Below are 18,017 nucleotides of genomic sequence, written 5' to 3'. Positions count from 1 at the left end.
ACACGAGCGAGAAGGCCAAAGCCGAGGGCTGGGAGGGCAGCTGCCACGGTCAGGCCGGGAGGGCAGGGCACACGCGTGGCTCCGGGGTGCAGGCAGCGCTGGGCACAGACGTGGAGGAGCAGGTTGCAGAAGGTCTGCTCCACGCCGGGCACCTGACACCTGCCTCAGCAACACCAGGGCGCCCATGTCATGGAGCTCTGTAACAGGCAGCGATGCTGCTCCTCACCCCTGACCAAAGCACATGAACACACCTTTCCAAAGCAGCTGCCAACCTCAGGTGGGGGAGGGGGCTCCTCATGAGGGACCAGGGTGTGGCCGCGACAGAGCAAACACTGTCTGTGCCCAGTCCTCCGGCATCCCACAGCCCAGCGGGTCAGACAGCTGCTCCCCGTCCCACACAGCACATGCCCTGAAGTCTCCTAGGCTCCTCTTTAAAGCACACAGCCCACACCCAGCTGGTGTGGCTGTGGTTGAGCATCAACCTATACACCAGGAGGTCATGGTTCAATTCCCAGTCAGGGCACATGTCTGGGTTGTGATTAATGATTCTCTCTCATCATTGATGCTTCTCTCTCTCTCTCCCTCTCCCTTCCTCTCTGAAATCTATTAAAATAAATAAAATAAAATAAAATGCACAGCCCAGAGTCACTCTGAGCTCAGCTGCCACGGGGAGAGGGCGTGGCAGGGCCGCTGTGTCTCTCAGCAGGGCTTGGGAAATAACAGGCTCTCTGCGTTCCCTGAAGTGCCAAGACCGTCACCCAACCCAGCAGGCGGACACCATGCACACCGTTCACAGCTTTCTGACAGGCGGTTCACTTCCCAAGAAGCCCGGACCTGCAGCCACGGAGCTGTTCTCAGTCACAGACGTGCATTCTCCGCAGACAGGCCAGGCCATCTCCGTCTCCGTCTGCAGGCGGCACAGCGACAGCTGGACTGGGTCCCTGTGGTGGCAAGACCTCAGCATCTTCTCTCTCAGAGCAGCAGCACAGGTCGTGGCCACAGCAGCGCACCTACACGTCTCTATTGGAAGCCTGGTCCCAGCAGGAACGCCCTGTGGGTCTTGGGGTGCCATCTTCAGCTCCCTGTGCCTCAGTTTCCAGGAGTGTACGGTACCCTAACTCCATAGGGGGCTACTGAGTGAAGGCTGAGTGAGACCCAGGAGGGCCAGGACGCACTGGGGTTCCTTTTAATCAGGTAATTACTCGAAGGAAGTTAGCCACCGGCACTGAGGATTCGTACTGTGCACACGCACAGAAGCTGGGAAGTAGGAACCAGGAAAGGTAACTTCCTGCATCATCTCCTGGTGATTAAAGTTTGCCTTTTCCTGAAATAACAGAGGCTTCTGAAGAAGTCCTGAGAATCTTAAAAAAGTCAAGAGAAATCCAGAAGAAAACTCTGAAAACAAGCCTCACAGGGGCCTACGGAGACGTGACCAGCAAGAAGCGTGTTGGCGCGATTCCTGCCCCCTCCTCCTCCTCCAGGCCAGCCCTCCTGCGGTGTTCTTTGTGGGGAACGAACACAAAACTTATGGAGGTTTTGGGACTGTTACTACAGTACACATGCCAGGTAATAAACAGGTGCCCTGCCCAGCTCAGTGGAGGCCCACTGAGCTCCACGGAGGGACCCCACAGCCAAGGGGACAGTGCCAAGGATGGCTGGAGCTGGAGCCTCCAGAAGGTCAAAGGTCATATGGAAAATGGCCTGGACCTCATAGAGACCCTGGGGCTTTAGAAGCCCGAATCTGGCAAGTTCCTAGGGAATCCCAGCTGAGGGACCTTCACGATGTAATTTGCACACATGTGCACACGCGTGCACACACACACACACACACACACACAGCCCCAGAATCCCCCAGACAACACACAGCAGACCTACTGTATCTCAGGACATTAGATCTGACCAAAAAAGATGTTTTTCCCAAATGTGGATTTCTTCCCATAAAATGTCTTCCAAAAGCATAAAATATTAAGTCACATAACCAGTAAGTCTCTCTCGCAGGCCTTCCACAGAGTAAAGAGGTAAAGTGACGGAGAACGAGAAACCCCGGGCTGCCTGGCTTACACCCAGACGGAAAGGCAAACCACTTCGCCCTCACTCCGCGGAGGGAGCGGTCCGCGTGGAAAGACACTGGGATGAGCCAAGCCCCTCGCTGGCCCAAGAACTCTCTCTCTGCAGGAAGAGATGCAGCCCTTCAGATACTTGCAGGCAGCTGCCAGGGGCTGCTCAGGAAGTGATGGAAACAGAAAATTCTAGATAAACCAAAGAGCTTACATGCTTACAGGCACAGCCCCTGGACACGGAGAATAGGGTGGTAAAGATGTAGGGGCTGGGGAGAGGGGGAGGATGGGAGAAATCTGTAATACTATCAACAATAAAAACTATATATAAATAGAAATAGTGATTTCTGAGGGCTGGTTCTTTAGAATGCTGTGAGTACTTAACACACCTTAGGTGCTCAGAGAGATGTGTCCTTCCTGTAGTCCCCCCCCTCTCCTTCCCTGCCCTCCTTCCCTCTTTCCCTCCTGCTGCGGGGACCGCGGATGCTGAGCAGTGAGCAGAGGCGATCTGAGCCAGGCCTCGGGGCGCCCTCTGTGGTGGAAGCCACAGATCAGCCCAGACCCTCCGTCGCCCCACAAGCCAGTGGGAGCGTGGTGTGTGTGTTCCCTTCGGTTGTTCTCCGGTGAAAGATTACATCTGAACAGACGAGTCTCGAAACAGACATCTGTTGTTTTGGCACCAGCATCCGCTTCCCTTCTCCGATAACCGCGTCCTGCTTTTGCTTTGGGAAGACGCCCGTTCTCTCCTCTGCGCCTGTGGGAACTGACCCCGGCGGCTCCCGGCGGCTCTGGCTGCGGGCCTGGAGGCCGCTGTGCACCGCCTGGCCCAAAGGGAGCGGTGAGCTGGAGGACACGGCAGCAGAGGCACCTGGGAACAGGCGGCCCACTCTCCCGCCTGCATTTGGGGCAAGAGAGCGGCTGGCACCCCCTGACAGCTCAGGGGACAGGGCTGAAGGAGCCAGCTGCCTTGGCGGCAGCAGACTCCCAAAACAAGAGGCCTGGTGACCATGTCAGCCCTGCGTAGGCCGCCCACCCAGGACTTCGCAGACGCCTAAGCCGTTCAATTCCTTTTTGGCTCGTGTTTGGTTCAAATTTTAACCAGAAGAATCCCGGCCAACAAAATTCCATAGCCGAAGCAAGTTTCTAACCAACAGGAGAATTTTTCTTCCAGTGTGCTCTAATATATTGCCTTTCGGCCATTTCTTCCTCCTGGTGAATGGCAGGTAAAGAGACTGATTAGAAGCACAACCCCACCATAGCTGCTTTGGCTCAGTGGATAGAGCATCGGCCTGCGGACTGAAGGGTCCCAGGCCCCTTTCTGGCCAAGAGCACACACCAGGGTTACAGGCTCAATCCCCAGTAAGGGACGTGCAGGACGCAGCCGATCAATGGTTCTCTCTCATCATTGATGTTTCTCTCTCTCTCTCTCCCTCTCCCTTCCTCTCTGAAATTAAAAAAAAAAAAAAAAAAAAAAAAAAAAAAAAGCCCTAACTGGTTTGGCTCAGTGGATAGAGCATCGGCCTGAGGACTGAAGGGTGGACTGAAGAGTACTAGGTTCAATTCTGATCAAGGGTATGTACCTTGGTTTCGGGCACATCCCTAGAGGGGGTGTGCAGGAGGCAGCTAATCAATGTTTCTCTCTCATTGATGTTTTCTAACACTCTATCCCTCTCCTTTCCTCTCTGTAAAAAAATCAATAAAATATTTTTTTAAAAAGAAAGAAAAGAACATCTAATTTCTTAAAAAAAAAAAAAAAGAAAAGAAAAGAAAGAAAGAAAAGAAAGAAAAGAAAGAAAGAAAGGGAAAAAGAAAAGAAAGAAGAAGAAGCAGTACAATCCCAAGAAAATCTAGGAGCACCACACCGGAGTTGAAGGTAAAGCTGAAGGAGGGACTCTCAACAGAGCAGTTCCTACGTGGATGAGAACCAGGTAGCACAGATGCACTGGGAATCAGTGGCCCTGACGGGTCCCGGGTTGGCTGGTGGACAATGCCAGGCAACTTCCAGGTGTGAAGTGGGCGGGGCACCTGTTTATTACCTGGCATGTGTACTGTAGTAACAGTCCCTAATATCAAATGTCTTAGCATATATTTATGGTAACATGGTATGTTCATGTTTGTCCACATCCAGATAGTTGTGGGCATGCTAAGAAGGAAGGAAAAATACCACCTGGCGATATTCTCTGTGTCCAATCACAAAGGAAAATATTGGCTGAGAAGCAGGTACGGAAAAAGGTACCCAGCTGGATCTGAGCTTGTCTGTTTGCTTTGAACGTGCTGGACACATCTGCTCTGATGCCAGCTCATTGCTCACTGGAGCATCCCTTTCCCAGAGCCTCGTGCCATGCCGTGCAGGGCAACAGGCAGGGTCGCCGCGGGAACAAGCCAGGACCCACTCTCGTCTACATCTCGGGACCCACCTTCCTTTGGGCTCAGCACATGTCCCATAACCACACCTCGTGGGCGTGTCCTTAAATAACGGGTAGCTGAGCGTTATATAAACATGTTTTATACTGACCTCCGCAATGTCAAGGTCATTTGGTGACACCAGATCTTCCCCCCAGAGTGGGAGGATTAAGAAGCAGGAAGTGAAGACACCTGGTTCTTAACATGGTTGGAGCTGAACTAACTAACCATGGATGTAGGCAAATGTCAATGGCAACCCCGCAGCCATTTCCAGAGAATGCGGCTCTCACCAGGAGAGACCACGTTCCATCCAGGCGGTGCCAGAACAGGCCACGTGGAGGGGACATGGTCGAGCAGAGGCTGGAATGGGAGGGAGGACCCAGCCGGGCAGCTGTCTAAGGAAGCAGCGGCACAGGTGGAGGGAGCCGCAGTGCACAGGCCCTGAGGCAGGCCATGCGTGGCTTCCAGGGAGCAGGAGCAGGAGCAGGGCTCCAGCAGAGGAGTGAAGAGAAGAAGGCACAGGAGTGTGGTGAAGATTCAGGCCCTGTAAGCCTTGTGGACCACGGTTTTTGTAGGTGGACAAAGAGCCACTGGGAAATGTAAAGAAGGAATGTGAGCCTTGGCCAGTGGTTAGAGCACAGACTCACACACCAAACGGTTGCGGGTTCGATTCGAGTCAAGGGCACACCCTTGCCGACCAAGGCAAATGTGGGAGGCAATCGATTACCTCCAGGCAGCCCCGGGGTGCTCCCACCCGGCTGCCTCCACACAGCCACCTCCACGCAGACGTCAGGGTGCTCCAGCTCAGGGTGCTCCTGCCCAGCTGCCTCCATGCAGGGCTCAGCTGTGAATGCAGCTGTCGTCACACGGGAGAGAAACCGGTGGATCTTCCTGAGGCCTCTGTATGTTGGGTTTCTTGGCGGTGGAAGTTTGGTTTTTATCCCAACCAGCATGGTGACCACCTGCACATAGTGGGCCTTCACATGAAAGCTCCCGGGAGGTGCTCTTCTCCGGGAAGAGAAGCAGCCGGGAAGAAGGAAGCAGGGCGCCTGCTGGGGAGGGCAGGGAGCGGGCTGCCCCTGGGAGATGCCCACAGCAGCGCTGACCAAGCCCCGGGGCCCACAGGCGCGGGCAGGCCACAGGGCTGCCTCTCCGAGGCTCCGAGGAAGAGTCCTTTCCTTTCCTTTCCTTTCCAGCTCCCGGGGCACCTGCATTCCTTGGCTCCTGGCCCCTTTCCCCTCTCCAAAGCCAGGCCAGCGGGCGGAGCCCTCCCGCCAACCCTCCGGTTCCAGCTCCCGGCCTCCCTCTCCCTTTAGAAAGGACCCGAGGTGACAGGGGCCTGTGAGATGATCCAGGATAACCCCCGCCTCCAGGTCAGCTGTTAGCAATCTAATCCCATCTGCAGCCTCAATCCCCACGTAATGGGCAGGTCAGAGGGTCTGGAGATCAGGATGGGCTATCGGGGCCATCGCCCTGCCCCCGTCCTTTAGAAAGCAGGAGCCAGGCAGCCAGAGGCGGCCCTGACTATGCTGACCAGCAGCCCTGACTGGGAGCACGGGAGAAGGGGCGGCGGCCAATGGGAACTGAAGGAGAGAGTCTCCGGTCTCCTCCAAAGCTCAGCACCTGCAGGCAACCCTACAAGCAGATGTGCCTGGAGCGGCCCCGTGTTTCCGTGTAAAGCGGGTGCCGCAGCGGTGGTGTCAGGTGGAGGAGTGCTCAGACGGCGCTGGAATCCTGCAGCCTGATGCAGCCGGCCTCCAAGTGGGCTGCCCACAGTCTTTGATATTCCTGCAAATTAAACGTCTAAATCTGACTTTATGATAAGAGTGCTCGTCCTGCATCTCAGGCATTCCTGAAGTGCAGCATTCCAGAGAACCGATTACCGGGGGGATTCGCGCCAACGTGCAGGGATTAGTAACACGTAACCGGGGTAGGCAAAGCGGAGGCCAGTGCAGCGCACCCCGTTATCCCATCCTGCGGCCCCTGTGCAGGGACGGGGGCTGTTTGCCCATCCCCATCCCCATCCCTGAGATGAGATGAGATGAGATGAGATGAGATGAGATGAGATGAAGAAGCAGGGCTGCAGGCTTCATACTCACCTATCACACAAAGCAAAGTAGACCCTGGACTCGGAATCCAACCCTTAATTCCTGGTTCCAGGCTCAGCTTTATTTTTCAAAATACCACCAAGCCCCCAACAGTCCCAGTGCCTTTCGATAGACACGCTCAGGGAGTTTGACTGGAATGTTTCTTTCCTCAGCTCCTGAGATCCCAGACCTCTAACCCCACAGAAGGCTCCTCCACCCCCCCCACCCCCTCACCCCCCTGCACAGGGAAAGGTGTGCCTATGCCTCGGGGAGTCGCAAATCAAGCAGAGGGCCGGGGGAGGGGGGGTTGATTGTTAAATGGCAATCGCACAAATGTTGATCATGCATTTAGAGAAATAGAACCCCAACTGCTCTTGGGGCCTAACAGCCATCAGGAATGGCCCAGGCTCTCCTAAAACTTTGGCAGTGACAGCAACAAAGACCAGACACCAGAAGCCACGTGTGTGTGGCAGTGAGAAGGCACCTGGCTGGGACAGCCCGTAGGCGACCTGGGACTGTGCTCACCTCTGAGATGGCGGACTCTCTCTCTCTGTTAAAACAGGATGAGGAGGTACAGGCCATGCCAGGCCGCTGTGCGGAATAACTGGGGCAACGCCGTGTGCTGAAGGAAACTTTTGGGGAGACGCTCTAACCCACAGCTTGTCTGAGTGGGTTTCTCTTTCTTACACCCAAAATAATCTTGCAAAAATAGTATGAGAAAGACATCAGAACAATTCTCAGCCAGAGTTACCAGAAGAGGTTCTATTTCTTTTCAGGAGGTTTTGGAAGACAATTTAGCACACACAATGCACTCCTTTCGTTCATTCATGCATCCATGCATTCATAATTAGTGATTAGTTAACCATTACTGAGTGCCTACTGTGTGCCCAATTCTGTTCTGGGCACTGGCAACAGAGACGATGGACAAGACCCCATGTCCCACGTAGTCTGCCTTCTGGTGAGGGCGCGAGGAGCCCAGGCTGGGGAGCACCCCAAGCTGGGGAGCAGCCCATGCTGAAGGAAATGTGGCGGACAAGCACATGAGGGGCCGGGAAGGTCTGAACTCCGATCTGAGCAGCCACCTGAAGGGGAGTGAGGAGGCCTGCAGCTGAGGGGTGGGCAGTGTCCCAGGAGGGGAACACAGGGAATAAAAGGCCCTAATGTGGGAATGAACTTGGTGCACGGGCAGAAAGGAAGCCACTTCTGTGCTGGGACAAGAGCCCCTCAGGGAGCTTGGGCGGTGGGCCTGCGCCTCAGGCTAACCCAGGGACTCAAAGCTGCAGAGGGAAGGCCAAGGCCAACCTGAAGCTTCCTGGCCCCTCCCAGTGAGGCTGGAGGACCCCGAGCAAGAGAAAGGGCCTGTCACAAATAAAGGACCTGCCGTATATTTGTGGCCAAACCCCTGGGTTTGAATCCCAGCTCCACATTGGGACCTCCTTGTGCCATAATTTCCACTGTAAAAGGTGGGCAGAACAGTCCCTGTCTCACCGAGTGCTTTTGAACTGGGTGGCATCACCATTGGGAACAGAGCCTGGCACACGCACGTACAGTGTGTGTCACCAGCGCTGCCATGGTTCCTGCAGCCACCGTTACCACTGTCACTGCTGCCACTGCTGCTGCTGCCACCGCTGCTGCTGCTTCTGCAGCTACTGCTGCCACCACGATTGTTCCAGCTGCTACGGCTGCCAGTATTGTCACCACCACAGCCACTGCTGCCATCACTACTGTGCTACCATTGCTACTGCTGCCACTGCTCCTACTGCTGCCACAGTTAATACTGTTATTCATTCAGATCCAAATTGTCATCTTTCTGGTACATTAAAAATAACCGTCACTTGTCCCTAGTTTGTGTGTTTGTTAGTTTGTTTGTTTGTTTTGTAACAACAGGAGTGCATCTAAATTGACACCAATTCAACTGCTAATCCACATCTGGGCACAGTCCTACCATCCCTAAATCTGATATAAATCTGTCAACACCCCCACCGAGTATTTATGACCCTGTTTTTGAATCAGGACCGTATCCGTTGTCTTACCATCCTCTCTTCAATCAGACAGAATGTGGAAAGTAAGGGGATCTTATGGTTGGAGTCCAACACTTGAGCCATGTTCACAGAAAGATTATTTTCAGACCATTCTTAGACACGCTGGACTGATCTCAATCTAGCAGCAAAGAACTCCAGGAGAAAGGGCAGGAAAGAGGGGATGACAAATGGGTGGAAAGAAATGCTGTCCCAGAGAAAGAGGTCTCTCTCCATTTACCTCTTTTTTTAAAATATATTTTTATTGATTTCAGAGAAAAAGGAAGGAGAGAGAGATAGAAACATCAATGATGAGAATCATCGATTGGCTGCCTCCTGCAGGTCCCCAACTGGGGATCAAACCCGAAACCCAGGCATGTGCCCTTGACCGGAATCGAACCAGAGACCCTTCGGTCCGCAGCCTGACACTATCCACTGAGCCAAACCAGCCACAGCCACTTATCTGTTTTTATTGCCCCTCAGTAAAGTATTGAAATTTTGTTCTTACAAGTCCCTTGCAATTTTTGCTAAATTTATTCCTAGTTATTTTGTCTCTTGGGTTGATTCCATAAATAGAATATTGTCTCTCATTATATTTTCAAAATTGCTGGTGTAGGCATATAGGAAAATTGTAGATTTGCATATTAATTTCCTTGCCTTAATAAATCCTATTATTGTTTCTAATAACATCATTGTTTACTTAAGTTTTTGAAAAAGAGAGGAACTTAGTGGCAAATGGTGATGATTCTACCTCCCACCTTCTTGTTCTGCTCCATATCTAATTGCATCGTTTGTTAATTCCTGAGCAATGGTAAATAGCAGTAATGACCATGGGCTTTGGGTCCTGGTCCAGAGTTGTGGGGTGTGACTAGTGTTACACCACTGAACACTATGCTGGGTTTGGGAATGACCCTGTTTTATCACGGGTTGTACTGAAAATCAGAAAGATATTTAATCTGATCAGATGTCTTTTTAGCATCCATAAAACAAATCCGAGGATGTTCTCATTTACTTGCATTAAGAATAAGTCAAATGATTACGTTTTTCTAAGATTAAACCATCCTTCCATTCCTGGAGTGGATCCCACCTTGTACGGACTTTTATGAAACGGAGTCGGTGCTGGTCCACGTCTGCCCCAGAAGCGCTTTCCTATCCCTGGTCACGATGGACGCCCATCTGCCCCAGCAAGCAATTAGCGATCAATATATGTGCAATCATGAATACATGAATGGCCAAAACACAGGCACTGAGTCTCCCAAATGAATCCTCTGCTCCTCTTCCTGGATTAAAATACTGAGAGAGACCCTGTGCTCGGCCCAGTGTGGGTCTGCATGTTTAATGGCCGTGTGGTTTACTGGCCCATCCCCCCACTTCTAGCAACAGAACCCCTGAAAGCCGCATTCTCTGCAGGGAAACTACTCCTTATGGTTCCAATGGGACTCACCCTGCTTCTCGGCTTTCCCTGCCCTTCCCACCCCCACCCCCAAACAGAGGAGTGGCCACCTGGCCGGCCTGACTGGACACTGCACCAGGACTGCTGTGGGGAGGGCCGTGACCGGCGGGGCCATCGGCGACTGCGGTTTCTTACAGAAGCTCCTAAGGAAACCCATTCCCACAGCTGATAGACATGCACATGCTCACCAGGCCTGCTGCTGACCCCCTGGTCTAAACCGTGGTGAGGCAGCCTGTCTGAGAGTGAAGCACGGCAGGAAGACATGGCAGAGAGCGGGAAGGGGGAGCCCTGGGGACGCCATTGGAGCCCCTGGATCCAGCTCTTCCTGATGCCCATCACCCCCTACGTCTTCCTAGTCACATAAGCTAGTAAGTTACCTTTCTTGTTTGTCACAGTTTAAGTTCAAGCTTTAGCACAAACAATCTTCATGTAATGCCTTGTTTCCCTGTAAACAGATGTTTATATCTCTAAGTAAAGGTCGAAAAAAATTTAAAGGAAGGTCATCCTAACTAACAAGTGTTTAAAAAATAAAACAAAAACCAACAGCCTGCTTTTAATTAATGGCAAAATGGGCTGAGAGGTTCCCTCAGTGAGTTATAATCTCAGAGTGAAATTCCCAAGACAGCTGTAGAGGTGCCTGTCCAACCACAGAAACCATGGAATCGAGGGATAGCAGTAACCGGCGGTCCGGCAGGTCCGGAGCCCGATCGCCACCATCACGTGAAACCGAAGCCCTAGAAACTTCCTGACATTCGGCCCAAGCCCCTGACAGGGCTGCCTTCACCCCGTCCCCGGGCCTCTCTCCTGGCCTGACTGGAAGTAAGACTAACAGTGAACTGTGCTCCGAAGGCAGGGGCAGTGGCAGCAGCCACATGTCACAGAGTTCCCGGGCCTCCTGGACCAGCCCTGCGTTCTCAGCTGTTCAGCTCTGGTCCGGGCAGCAGATTCCCACTGCGGGCTCCAGAACATGCCCACAGCTCCCCGGGCTGCTGGATGGCCCGCTGACTCCTCTCCTCCTTCTGCTCCCGTTACAACAGACCAAATTCTGGAATCGGCTTTGATTATTCTCTGGAGAGCTACTGAAGAGCTGCTTCAGGGTTTGAAATCCCTCATTCAGACATAATCTGGAAATAAAAGACTGCATTCAAATGAAAAAAATGCATTATGGCTTTCTCTCTGGGACCTTCAGGACTGGTAAAATAAAAGGAAGGAAATGAAGAGAAAAGCAACGGAAAAAGAAAAACTGGGAGATAGAGGAGAGAAGGGGAGAGGGGACTGGCTGTCCCAAGCTCTGTGGGTACTATGGATACCATTTTATTTCGTCCTCACATGATCCCCTGGAAGTAACAGGAAGCCCATTATACAGATGAAGAAAGCGAGGCTTGGTGACATTAAGTAACTTGTCTAGTGTCAAGCAATGAGGATGAGCGGATTCTGGCCCAAAGATGCAAAAACATGCTGCAAACAATGTTGCTTCTACTCTTCCTTTTGTTCTTCTGAACAATATAGAAATGTGTTCTAGAACCAAAATATTTCAGTTCCTGAACAAATGGGCAGGCCCTATGGAGACAATCTAGCCTCATCATCTAAGAAACAAAGATGAGAGCGAGAGTGAAAGAGAGAGAGGGCGAGAGGAGAGCGAGAGAGCTAGAGAGCGAGAGAGAGATTGGTTTGTTTAGTAACCTGACGTCTGGTAGAACTGGTACGTGGCAGAGCACAGCCTAGAACCCAACTTTTCTAACTCTGACCAGCCTCTATTTGTACGCGCAATTTACCCGCATGGATCCGGCCTGGGCACTCATGATCCGTGAGTGAGCACAGGAGCATTCTCCTGCCTTCCAGAAAACCTTCACTGGGAAGAGGCGGGAAGCGTGTTTGTGAACGGCCCTGCTCTGCCTCCCTGTTTCCATCTACCCCTCTGCGTGGTGGCCAGCGCAGCACCTCTGCCCCACGCTGGTGCAGACCTGGGACTCGGAGGGGGATGGACACTGAAGGAGCCCATGGAAGCAGCGGTCCTGGCAAGGCCACGCTCTGCCATGGGCTGGAGCGGAGGCTGGGAGGGGCAGCAGCCGGCTGGTTCCGCCCACAGGTGGGGTCTGCTGCCTCACAGTGCTGGCCACAGGGCACTCTGAAGAAATCTCATTCTGTTGCCAAAGTTCAAAACCAGGATATTTCACATTTAAACCTGATTTCCACTTTTTCTTCCCCAATGGGAGACCAGGTAACCCTGACGCACCTCTGAGCATGGAAAAGAGAAGCTGGACGCAAGCAGTGGGCACCCCTTTACAGAATACATTCACCCCGTTCCTCCCCACCAGGCTCATTTCCCTCATTTCCAGGCTGCCCACGGCCCTCGGCGACCCCTGGTTGAAAAGGTTAAGCTGATATAGATTGCAAAGCCAGTCATTGTCAGACTTTCCCCAAAACACCAGGGTAAGAAAACATTTCCACGAACATCCTCACAGCTGAGACAGAAGCTGAGACCAACAAGATTGAGAAATGGAAAAACCCAGTTTGGGCCTATTTGGATTTCTGCTCTAGAACCCACTTTTTGCTTAGAAAATAAAATATGTTCACTCTTGTCATTTTATTTCTTCCTCCCAACAATCCTGCAAGGAACTACTCTCAAGTAAACTGAGGCTGTTCTCCAACCCAGACCGTCCAACGGGAACTGGACGCAGGCCTGTCCAGCTTCCGAGGCCGTGCTTTGGGAATAATAAAAGACGCTCTGGAAATCGTTTCCACCCCAGGGCCTTGGCACTCGCTGCGCCTGCTACTTTGAAAACATCCATTGGCATCATTTCCACAGAGAGGAGCTCCCTGTCATCTGATTTAAAGCCACAGGTGCGTGTGCACTGATCACACTCTAAGCCCCTGCCCCGCACACTTGAGACCTGTGGTCTCAGCACCCCCCGCCCCTCCCGGCCGTGCTGAGTCAGAGCTGCACGGTCACAGCATCCCCGAGGGACTGGTGCTGGACGTGTAAAAGCACTGATGTGCCGGAGGGGGCCCTGTCCAGCGGGTATAAAATGTAAGTTGCCAGTGCACCTTTAAATTTCCTAGCAGCCGCCCTGACAGAGGCACAAAGACAGCCTTGCGGTTTGCCATCTCCCCATCCCTGTGAAAGGCCAGTTCCAGAACCAGCGGGGCCCACTTTATCCCCAGGACCAGAAACGGAACTGGAACACAGAAAATACCGATAAAAGTTGTGGAACACAAGAAGGAAGACGGTCTTCCAGGGCTTTCTGTGTGGCCATGCGAGGCACAGGGAGCTCTGCAGTGGGGCAGACGCTGCCAGCTCCCGGCGGGCAGCTCCCGGGGTCCCTCCCAGATACCCTGGGCAAGGCGTGTGCCCTCGGAGCCACCCGTGGACCAGGAGTGTCAGCCACACTCAGCCTCCTCATGACGCTCCAATGTGACCACAGTCTCTCCAGCGCCAGCCCCCACAATCACAGCGCAGGTCCTCCTTCCCTCTCTCCCCAGACGCCATGTGGCAATGACGCTGTCACCACTGTCCTCCGGAATCTGGCAGACTACAGCAACCCTCCCCTGAGTGGCGTTCCCGGCCAGTGGGCCGGGCGTCAACTGCTGGGCGTGAGGACAGCCTGAACTCCTGCAGGGTCACTGCCCATCGCCAGGGCTGAGTGACTTCCAAAGGCTGGCATGCGGCCATGGTGGCTGCACAGTCTAAAGGGCGGGAGGCCACGCTCTCCTCACTTGGATGGGTTCTGCGGTGACCGCCCCACTACAGGGCCCGCCCTTACAGCATGCAAGGCCCTGCCCATTCAGCTCCCAGCTCCTGTCAGAGCAGGTGAGGGCTGGGACTCTGCCCTTCATCTGGGGGCAGGCGTGGAGGTGTGTAGCCTGCCCGCCCTCACTGACCGCTGGCCTTGCTGTCCAGGAGGGAGCCGGCTCCGCTGCAGCCGGAACACGCCCTAATCCAGGAGGCTATCGGGGCCTGGGAATCAGAGGCACATGTTCTAATCCCAAATGTGTTTTTAAATCACATTAGATCAACAGCACGGGAGGAAGCAAAACCCGGATTTAGCCACCACTGGAGTGGCTGGGAGAAGGCGCAGCTGCTGGCTGCTGGGCTGCCCCCGAAGGCCCAGGCCACCCTGCTGGGAGCAGCCGCTGCTCTGCCCCCTCGCGGGAAACAAGCACCAGAGACATTGCAGAATCGGTGGGCCCTGGGAGGCACACTGAACAGAAAAAGAAGTGCATGGGGAGGGGAAGGGGGCGCTTGAATTCAACTGGGGCTGTGCCATCAGGTGGCAGAAGAGGAAGGTTCCGGTGGGTGTTGGCACTCCAGGGCAAGTGGAACCTCCAGAGGCGGGGCCACACCAGCGACTGAGAGTGAGGTGTCTGTCCCGGCCTGAATCAGTGCCACGGCCTCCTCTCTACAAGCCAGTGAGGATGCCCGGCCCGCCTCTCCCACGCACAGAGGCGGGAGCCTGGGACGGAGCTCCGGAAAATCCCGGGGCCACGGAGCACCGCTGGCCCTGGTAAGGCTAGAGACATGCCAGTCATCAGGGCACATGTGCTTCTGTGGGTGCAAGGGGTTCTGGGAGTCCGCTCGGCTAAGATTCCCTCCATGTTTGACAGACTCTTCTCCAGCACTTCCGGTCACACCTCAGCAATACAGGGACCCTCCACCCAGACAGCCTGGGTGGGACTGAGGACACAGACACCACGTGGTCCTCCACTTCCAGCCACATCTCTGCCATGTAGCAGCTGGAAGGGGAGCCCCAAATACCACAGCCAGGTCCCCACAGCGAGGCAGTGCATGTGCCTTCTTTTCCCGCCTCGGAGTAAAACATGGGAAAACCAGGCATCTTCCGTCCCCTCAGTCAGAAAATTGCCCGCGGGCTTCCTGACTCGCATCCGCCACACACCCCCACCACCTTGAAGGCATCTCGTCAGACCCTCCCTTCTGTCTCCAGCTGCTGCGCTACCCACACACGTTTCCCAAAGATCTGATCCTTAGGCCGCCCTCTCCTGAGAGGGCATTTGACACTTCTCACAAGATACACAGCTTTACAATCAGTAGAGTGTGTGTGTGTGGGGGGGGGGGGGGGGGGGGAGGAGGACTGTGGGGGGAGGGGGAACCAGCTACCCTCACAAGACCAAAACTGCCCCACAGAAACAGCTAGAACCTCCTGCAACCATCAATTAACCAAACCCTCCCCAGACAGTGCGCCCCTCCCTCCTCCAGGGTTCATTCATGATCCCAACACCTTTTTAATGATAACTGCAACCGGAAGTCACGGCCTGTGATGTTTGCGGTACTGATTTTCCAGTTAATTTGGGCACTTGCTGTTTTGTGTTTTGATAGGAAGGGGCTGTTTGAAGCCTCCTAAAAATGTTGCAATTAGTTCTCTCTTTTGAAACAGGCAGGACATTAACAGACAAATTTGCTATTTCCTTTAATGTGCTGGAATGTTTATGCCTAAGTGTCCTCTCTCCAGCTTTCCAAGTACAAAGCATATTTTAAAAATAGGAGGGGGGGGGGAGAATCAATCACACATTTATTATATATTCCTGAAGTTGTTATTTTTAAAACTTTCCCAGGCTGTAATTTAAACTGAGAACGCCATCCCTTCAACAGGAAAACAACTTGTTAGGAAACAATCCTGGTTTTACCTATTGGCTCTGTTAGGATGATAACATCACTTCGGCTGACACCGCCAGTGTTTCCCTTTGACAATTGCAATTAATTACGGAGATGCAACAGAGATGGGGCCAGCCATCCAGATCCGTTTTCAGAGGGGATAAACGTGGGAAGGGGGGAAAGAGAACAGCAAAGGAGGCTTGCGTGTGGGCATCCGTGCCAGTGCTGCTTTAAATGTTATGGCTGGCAAGAAAGCTGGGCATTCATTTATGTTACCTCGCTCAACTTTCTAGCCCCCTCCTCTCCTCTCCTCTCCCTTCCATCTCCCCACCCCTGCCCTCCCGCTGGCAGAGGGGGGAACAGAAGGGGGTGAAAGCCCACAATCCTGGGAAGGGCTTGGGTGCAGGCATCAGCACCCAGGGCACCTCTGGCACCTGTTCAGCGGTGCTACGGAGGCAACCCAACCCAGTGTTCATTCGGCCAAGGGGACAGAAAGTTCTGGAGACGGGGACATCCTAGGTCTTCACTAGAAAGCCCAAACTCGCCAGCACCAGCTTTTTAACTGTTCCCTGTTCATTTTGCTCTAACCTGAAAATACTTTTAGTTGGATTTCAGCCACGCAAATGCGTTCGAGGGCGATTCTGAGAGATTCCCGGGGATCTCAAAGCCCTTTGGCCAACCTGGCTGCCCGGAGTCAGTCCTCGGCGTCCCCAACGGGAGAGCAGAGCCCCCCAAGAGCCTGCGGAAGGAACGCGGAGGGCACCAGGGCCGGGAACTCCCAGGCATGGAGCTGCGCAGGTTCAGGAAGCAGTTGGCTGGACCAGCAGCTCAGAAGGCAGAGCCGCCGCCACCTCCTCCCCCGCCCCGGCCGGCCCGGCCCTCTCTGGCCGACCCCAGCCCACCCGCCGCGCCGGGCGCCCCGCCAGCGCTCCAGAGCCTCCCTCCGCGGGCGCGGGGCGAGGGCCCTCGGGACGGCGCCGCGACTTCCCTCCGGTCTCGCCGCCGCCGCGCCGGTCCTACCTGTACCACTCCAAGCCCTTCTCGTAGTTCCTGTCGAAGAAGTGCGGCTCCACGCCCACCGCCCGCACGTCCGGGTGCGCGCGGATCGCCTCCAGCAGCGCGCGGGTCCCCCCTTTCTTGACCCCGATGATCAGCGCCTGGGGCAGCTTCTTCTCCCCGTAGTCCGGGGTGCTGGCGGCGCCGCCCGGCTCGCCGCTCCCGTTGGCCGCCCTCCGGCCCGCGAGCTCCTCCTCGGCGGTGCTGGGCTCGGGCGCGTCCCTCTCCGGCAGGTCCCTCCCGGGCGGCGCGCCCCGCGCCGCGGTCACCTCGCTGGGGTCCGGCGGGGGCCGCAGCCAGGCGTCCCGGGCGCCGCCGCCGCCGCTCGCCAGCCCCCAGCCGTCGGCCCCGGGGGCGGCGGGCCGCTCGGGAGGCTCGGTGGGCTCCGCGCGGCTCGCGTTGTCCGGCGGCGGCGCGGGGGCGCCGAGGCGCGCGGGGGACGGCGGCGAGGGCGGCGGTGGGCTCGGCGGGGGCGCGGCGGCGGCGCCCGGCGGCTCCCGCAGCGCCAGCGGGACCTGCAGGGAGCCCGAGCCGCCCAGGAGGCTGTAGCACAGGTAGGTGACGGACAGGGACAAGGTGCACATGAACAGCAGCTTGCGCGCCGGCGGCCCCTTAGCCGAGGCGCCGGGCGGCGGCGGCGCGGCCAGAGGCGGAGGCGGCGGCGGCGGAGGAGGAGGGACGGGCCACGGGGCCATCGCGGCTCCCGGCTCGCGGCGGCGGCGGCCCCCGGCGCTGCCCGGACATGGTTTCAGCCGCCGCCCCCGCCGCCGCCGCCGCCGCCGCCCAGCCGCCCCGGCTGCATGGAGCGACGCCGCTGCGCCCCCGGCCCTGGCCGCCGTCCCGCTGCGCCCGGGGCCAGCCCGGCCGCATGGCCCCCTTCCCGGCTCGGCCCGCGGAGTCCGGGCGGCCCCCGGCGCCCCCCCTCAGCCTCTGGCCAGGGGACCGAGGGGGGCGCGCGGGCCCGGCTGCACCTGCTCCGCCCGCAGCGCCTCTGTCTCCAGGCTCGGCCGCGGCTCCTGCTCCAGCCTCCGCCGCCGCCGCCGCGCTGGTGCGGCCCCGAGTTCCTTCCCGCTGCTAACTTTCTGCCGGAGAGCGAGCGGAGCGGAGGGAGGGGAGGCCGGGCGCGCGCCCCCGCCGCCGGGGAGGGGTGTGCGCCGCGCGCGCCTGCGGAGGGGGCGCGGAGCGGAGGCGAGCGCAGGGCTGGGGAGCCGGGAAGCGGAGATCCTGTGCCCCCCCCGCACACACACTGGAGGTGTTCCCCGCCCAGCCCGTGGTTTCCCTCTTTCTGGGAGCCTGGAACACCGCGTTCTCCATCCTCTCCCAGTACTTTAG

General features: G+C 55.9%; 1 protein-coding gene across 1 annotated transcript in view; it reads right to left on the bottom strand.

The window, feature by feature from the left end:
• HS3ST4 (heparan sulfate-glucosamine 3-sulfotransferase 4) overlaps nt 1–17,808 on the bottom strand; it is a 305,127-nt gene extending 287,319 nt beyond the window's left edge. Inside the window, exon 1 of the mRNA XM_036460268.2 lies at nt 16,650–17,808. Coding sequence (XP_036316161.1) covers nt 16,650–17,380 — 731 coding nt within the window. The 5' untranslated portion in view covers nt 17,381–17,808. The remainder of the gene's footprint in view (nt 1–16,649) is intronic.
• Nucleotides 17,809–18,017: the final 209 nt, after the last annotated feature.

The sequence above is a fragment of the Pipistrellus kuhlii genome, unplaced genomic scaffold (assembly GCF_014108245.1).
Source record: "Pipistrellus kuhlii isolate mPipKuh1 unplaced genomic scaffold, mPipKuh1.p scaffold_m20_p_31, whole genome shotgun sequence".
In the NCBI taxonomy this organism is placed as follows: Eukaryota; Metazoa; Chordata; class Mammalia; order Chiroptera; family Vespertilionidae; genus Pipistrellus; species Pipistrellus kuhlii.
The sequence above is the reverse complement of the archived record's forward strand: the minus strand, read 5'-3'. Positions and strand labels throughout refer to the sequence as shown.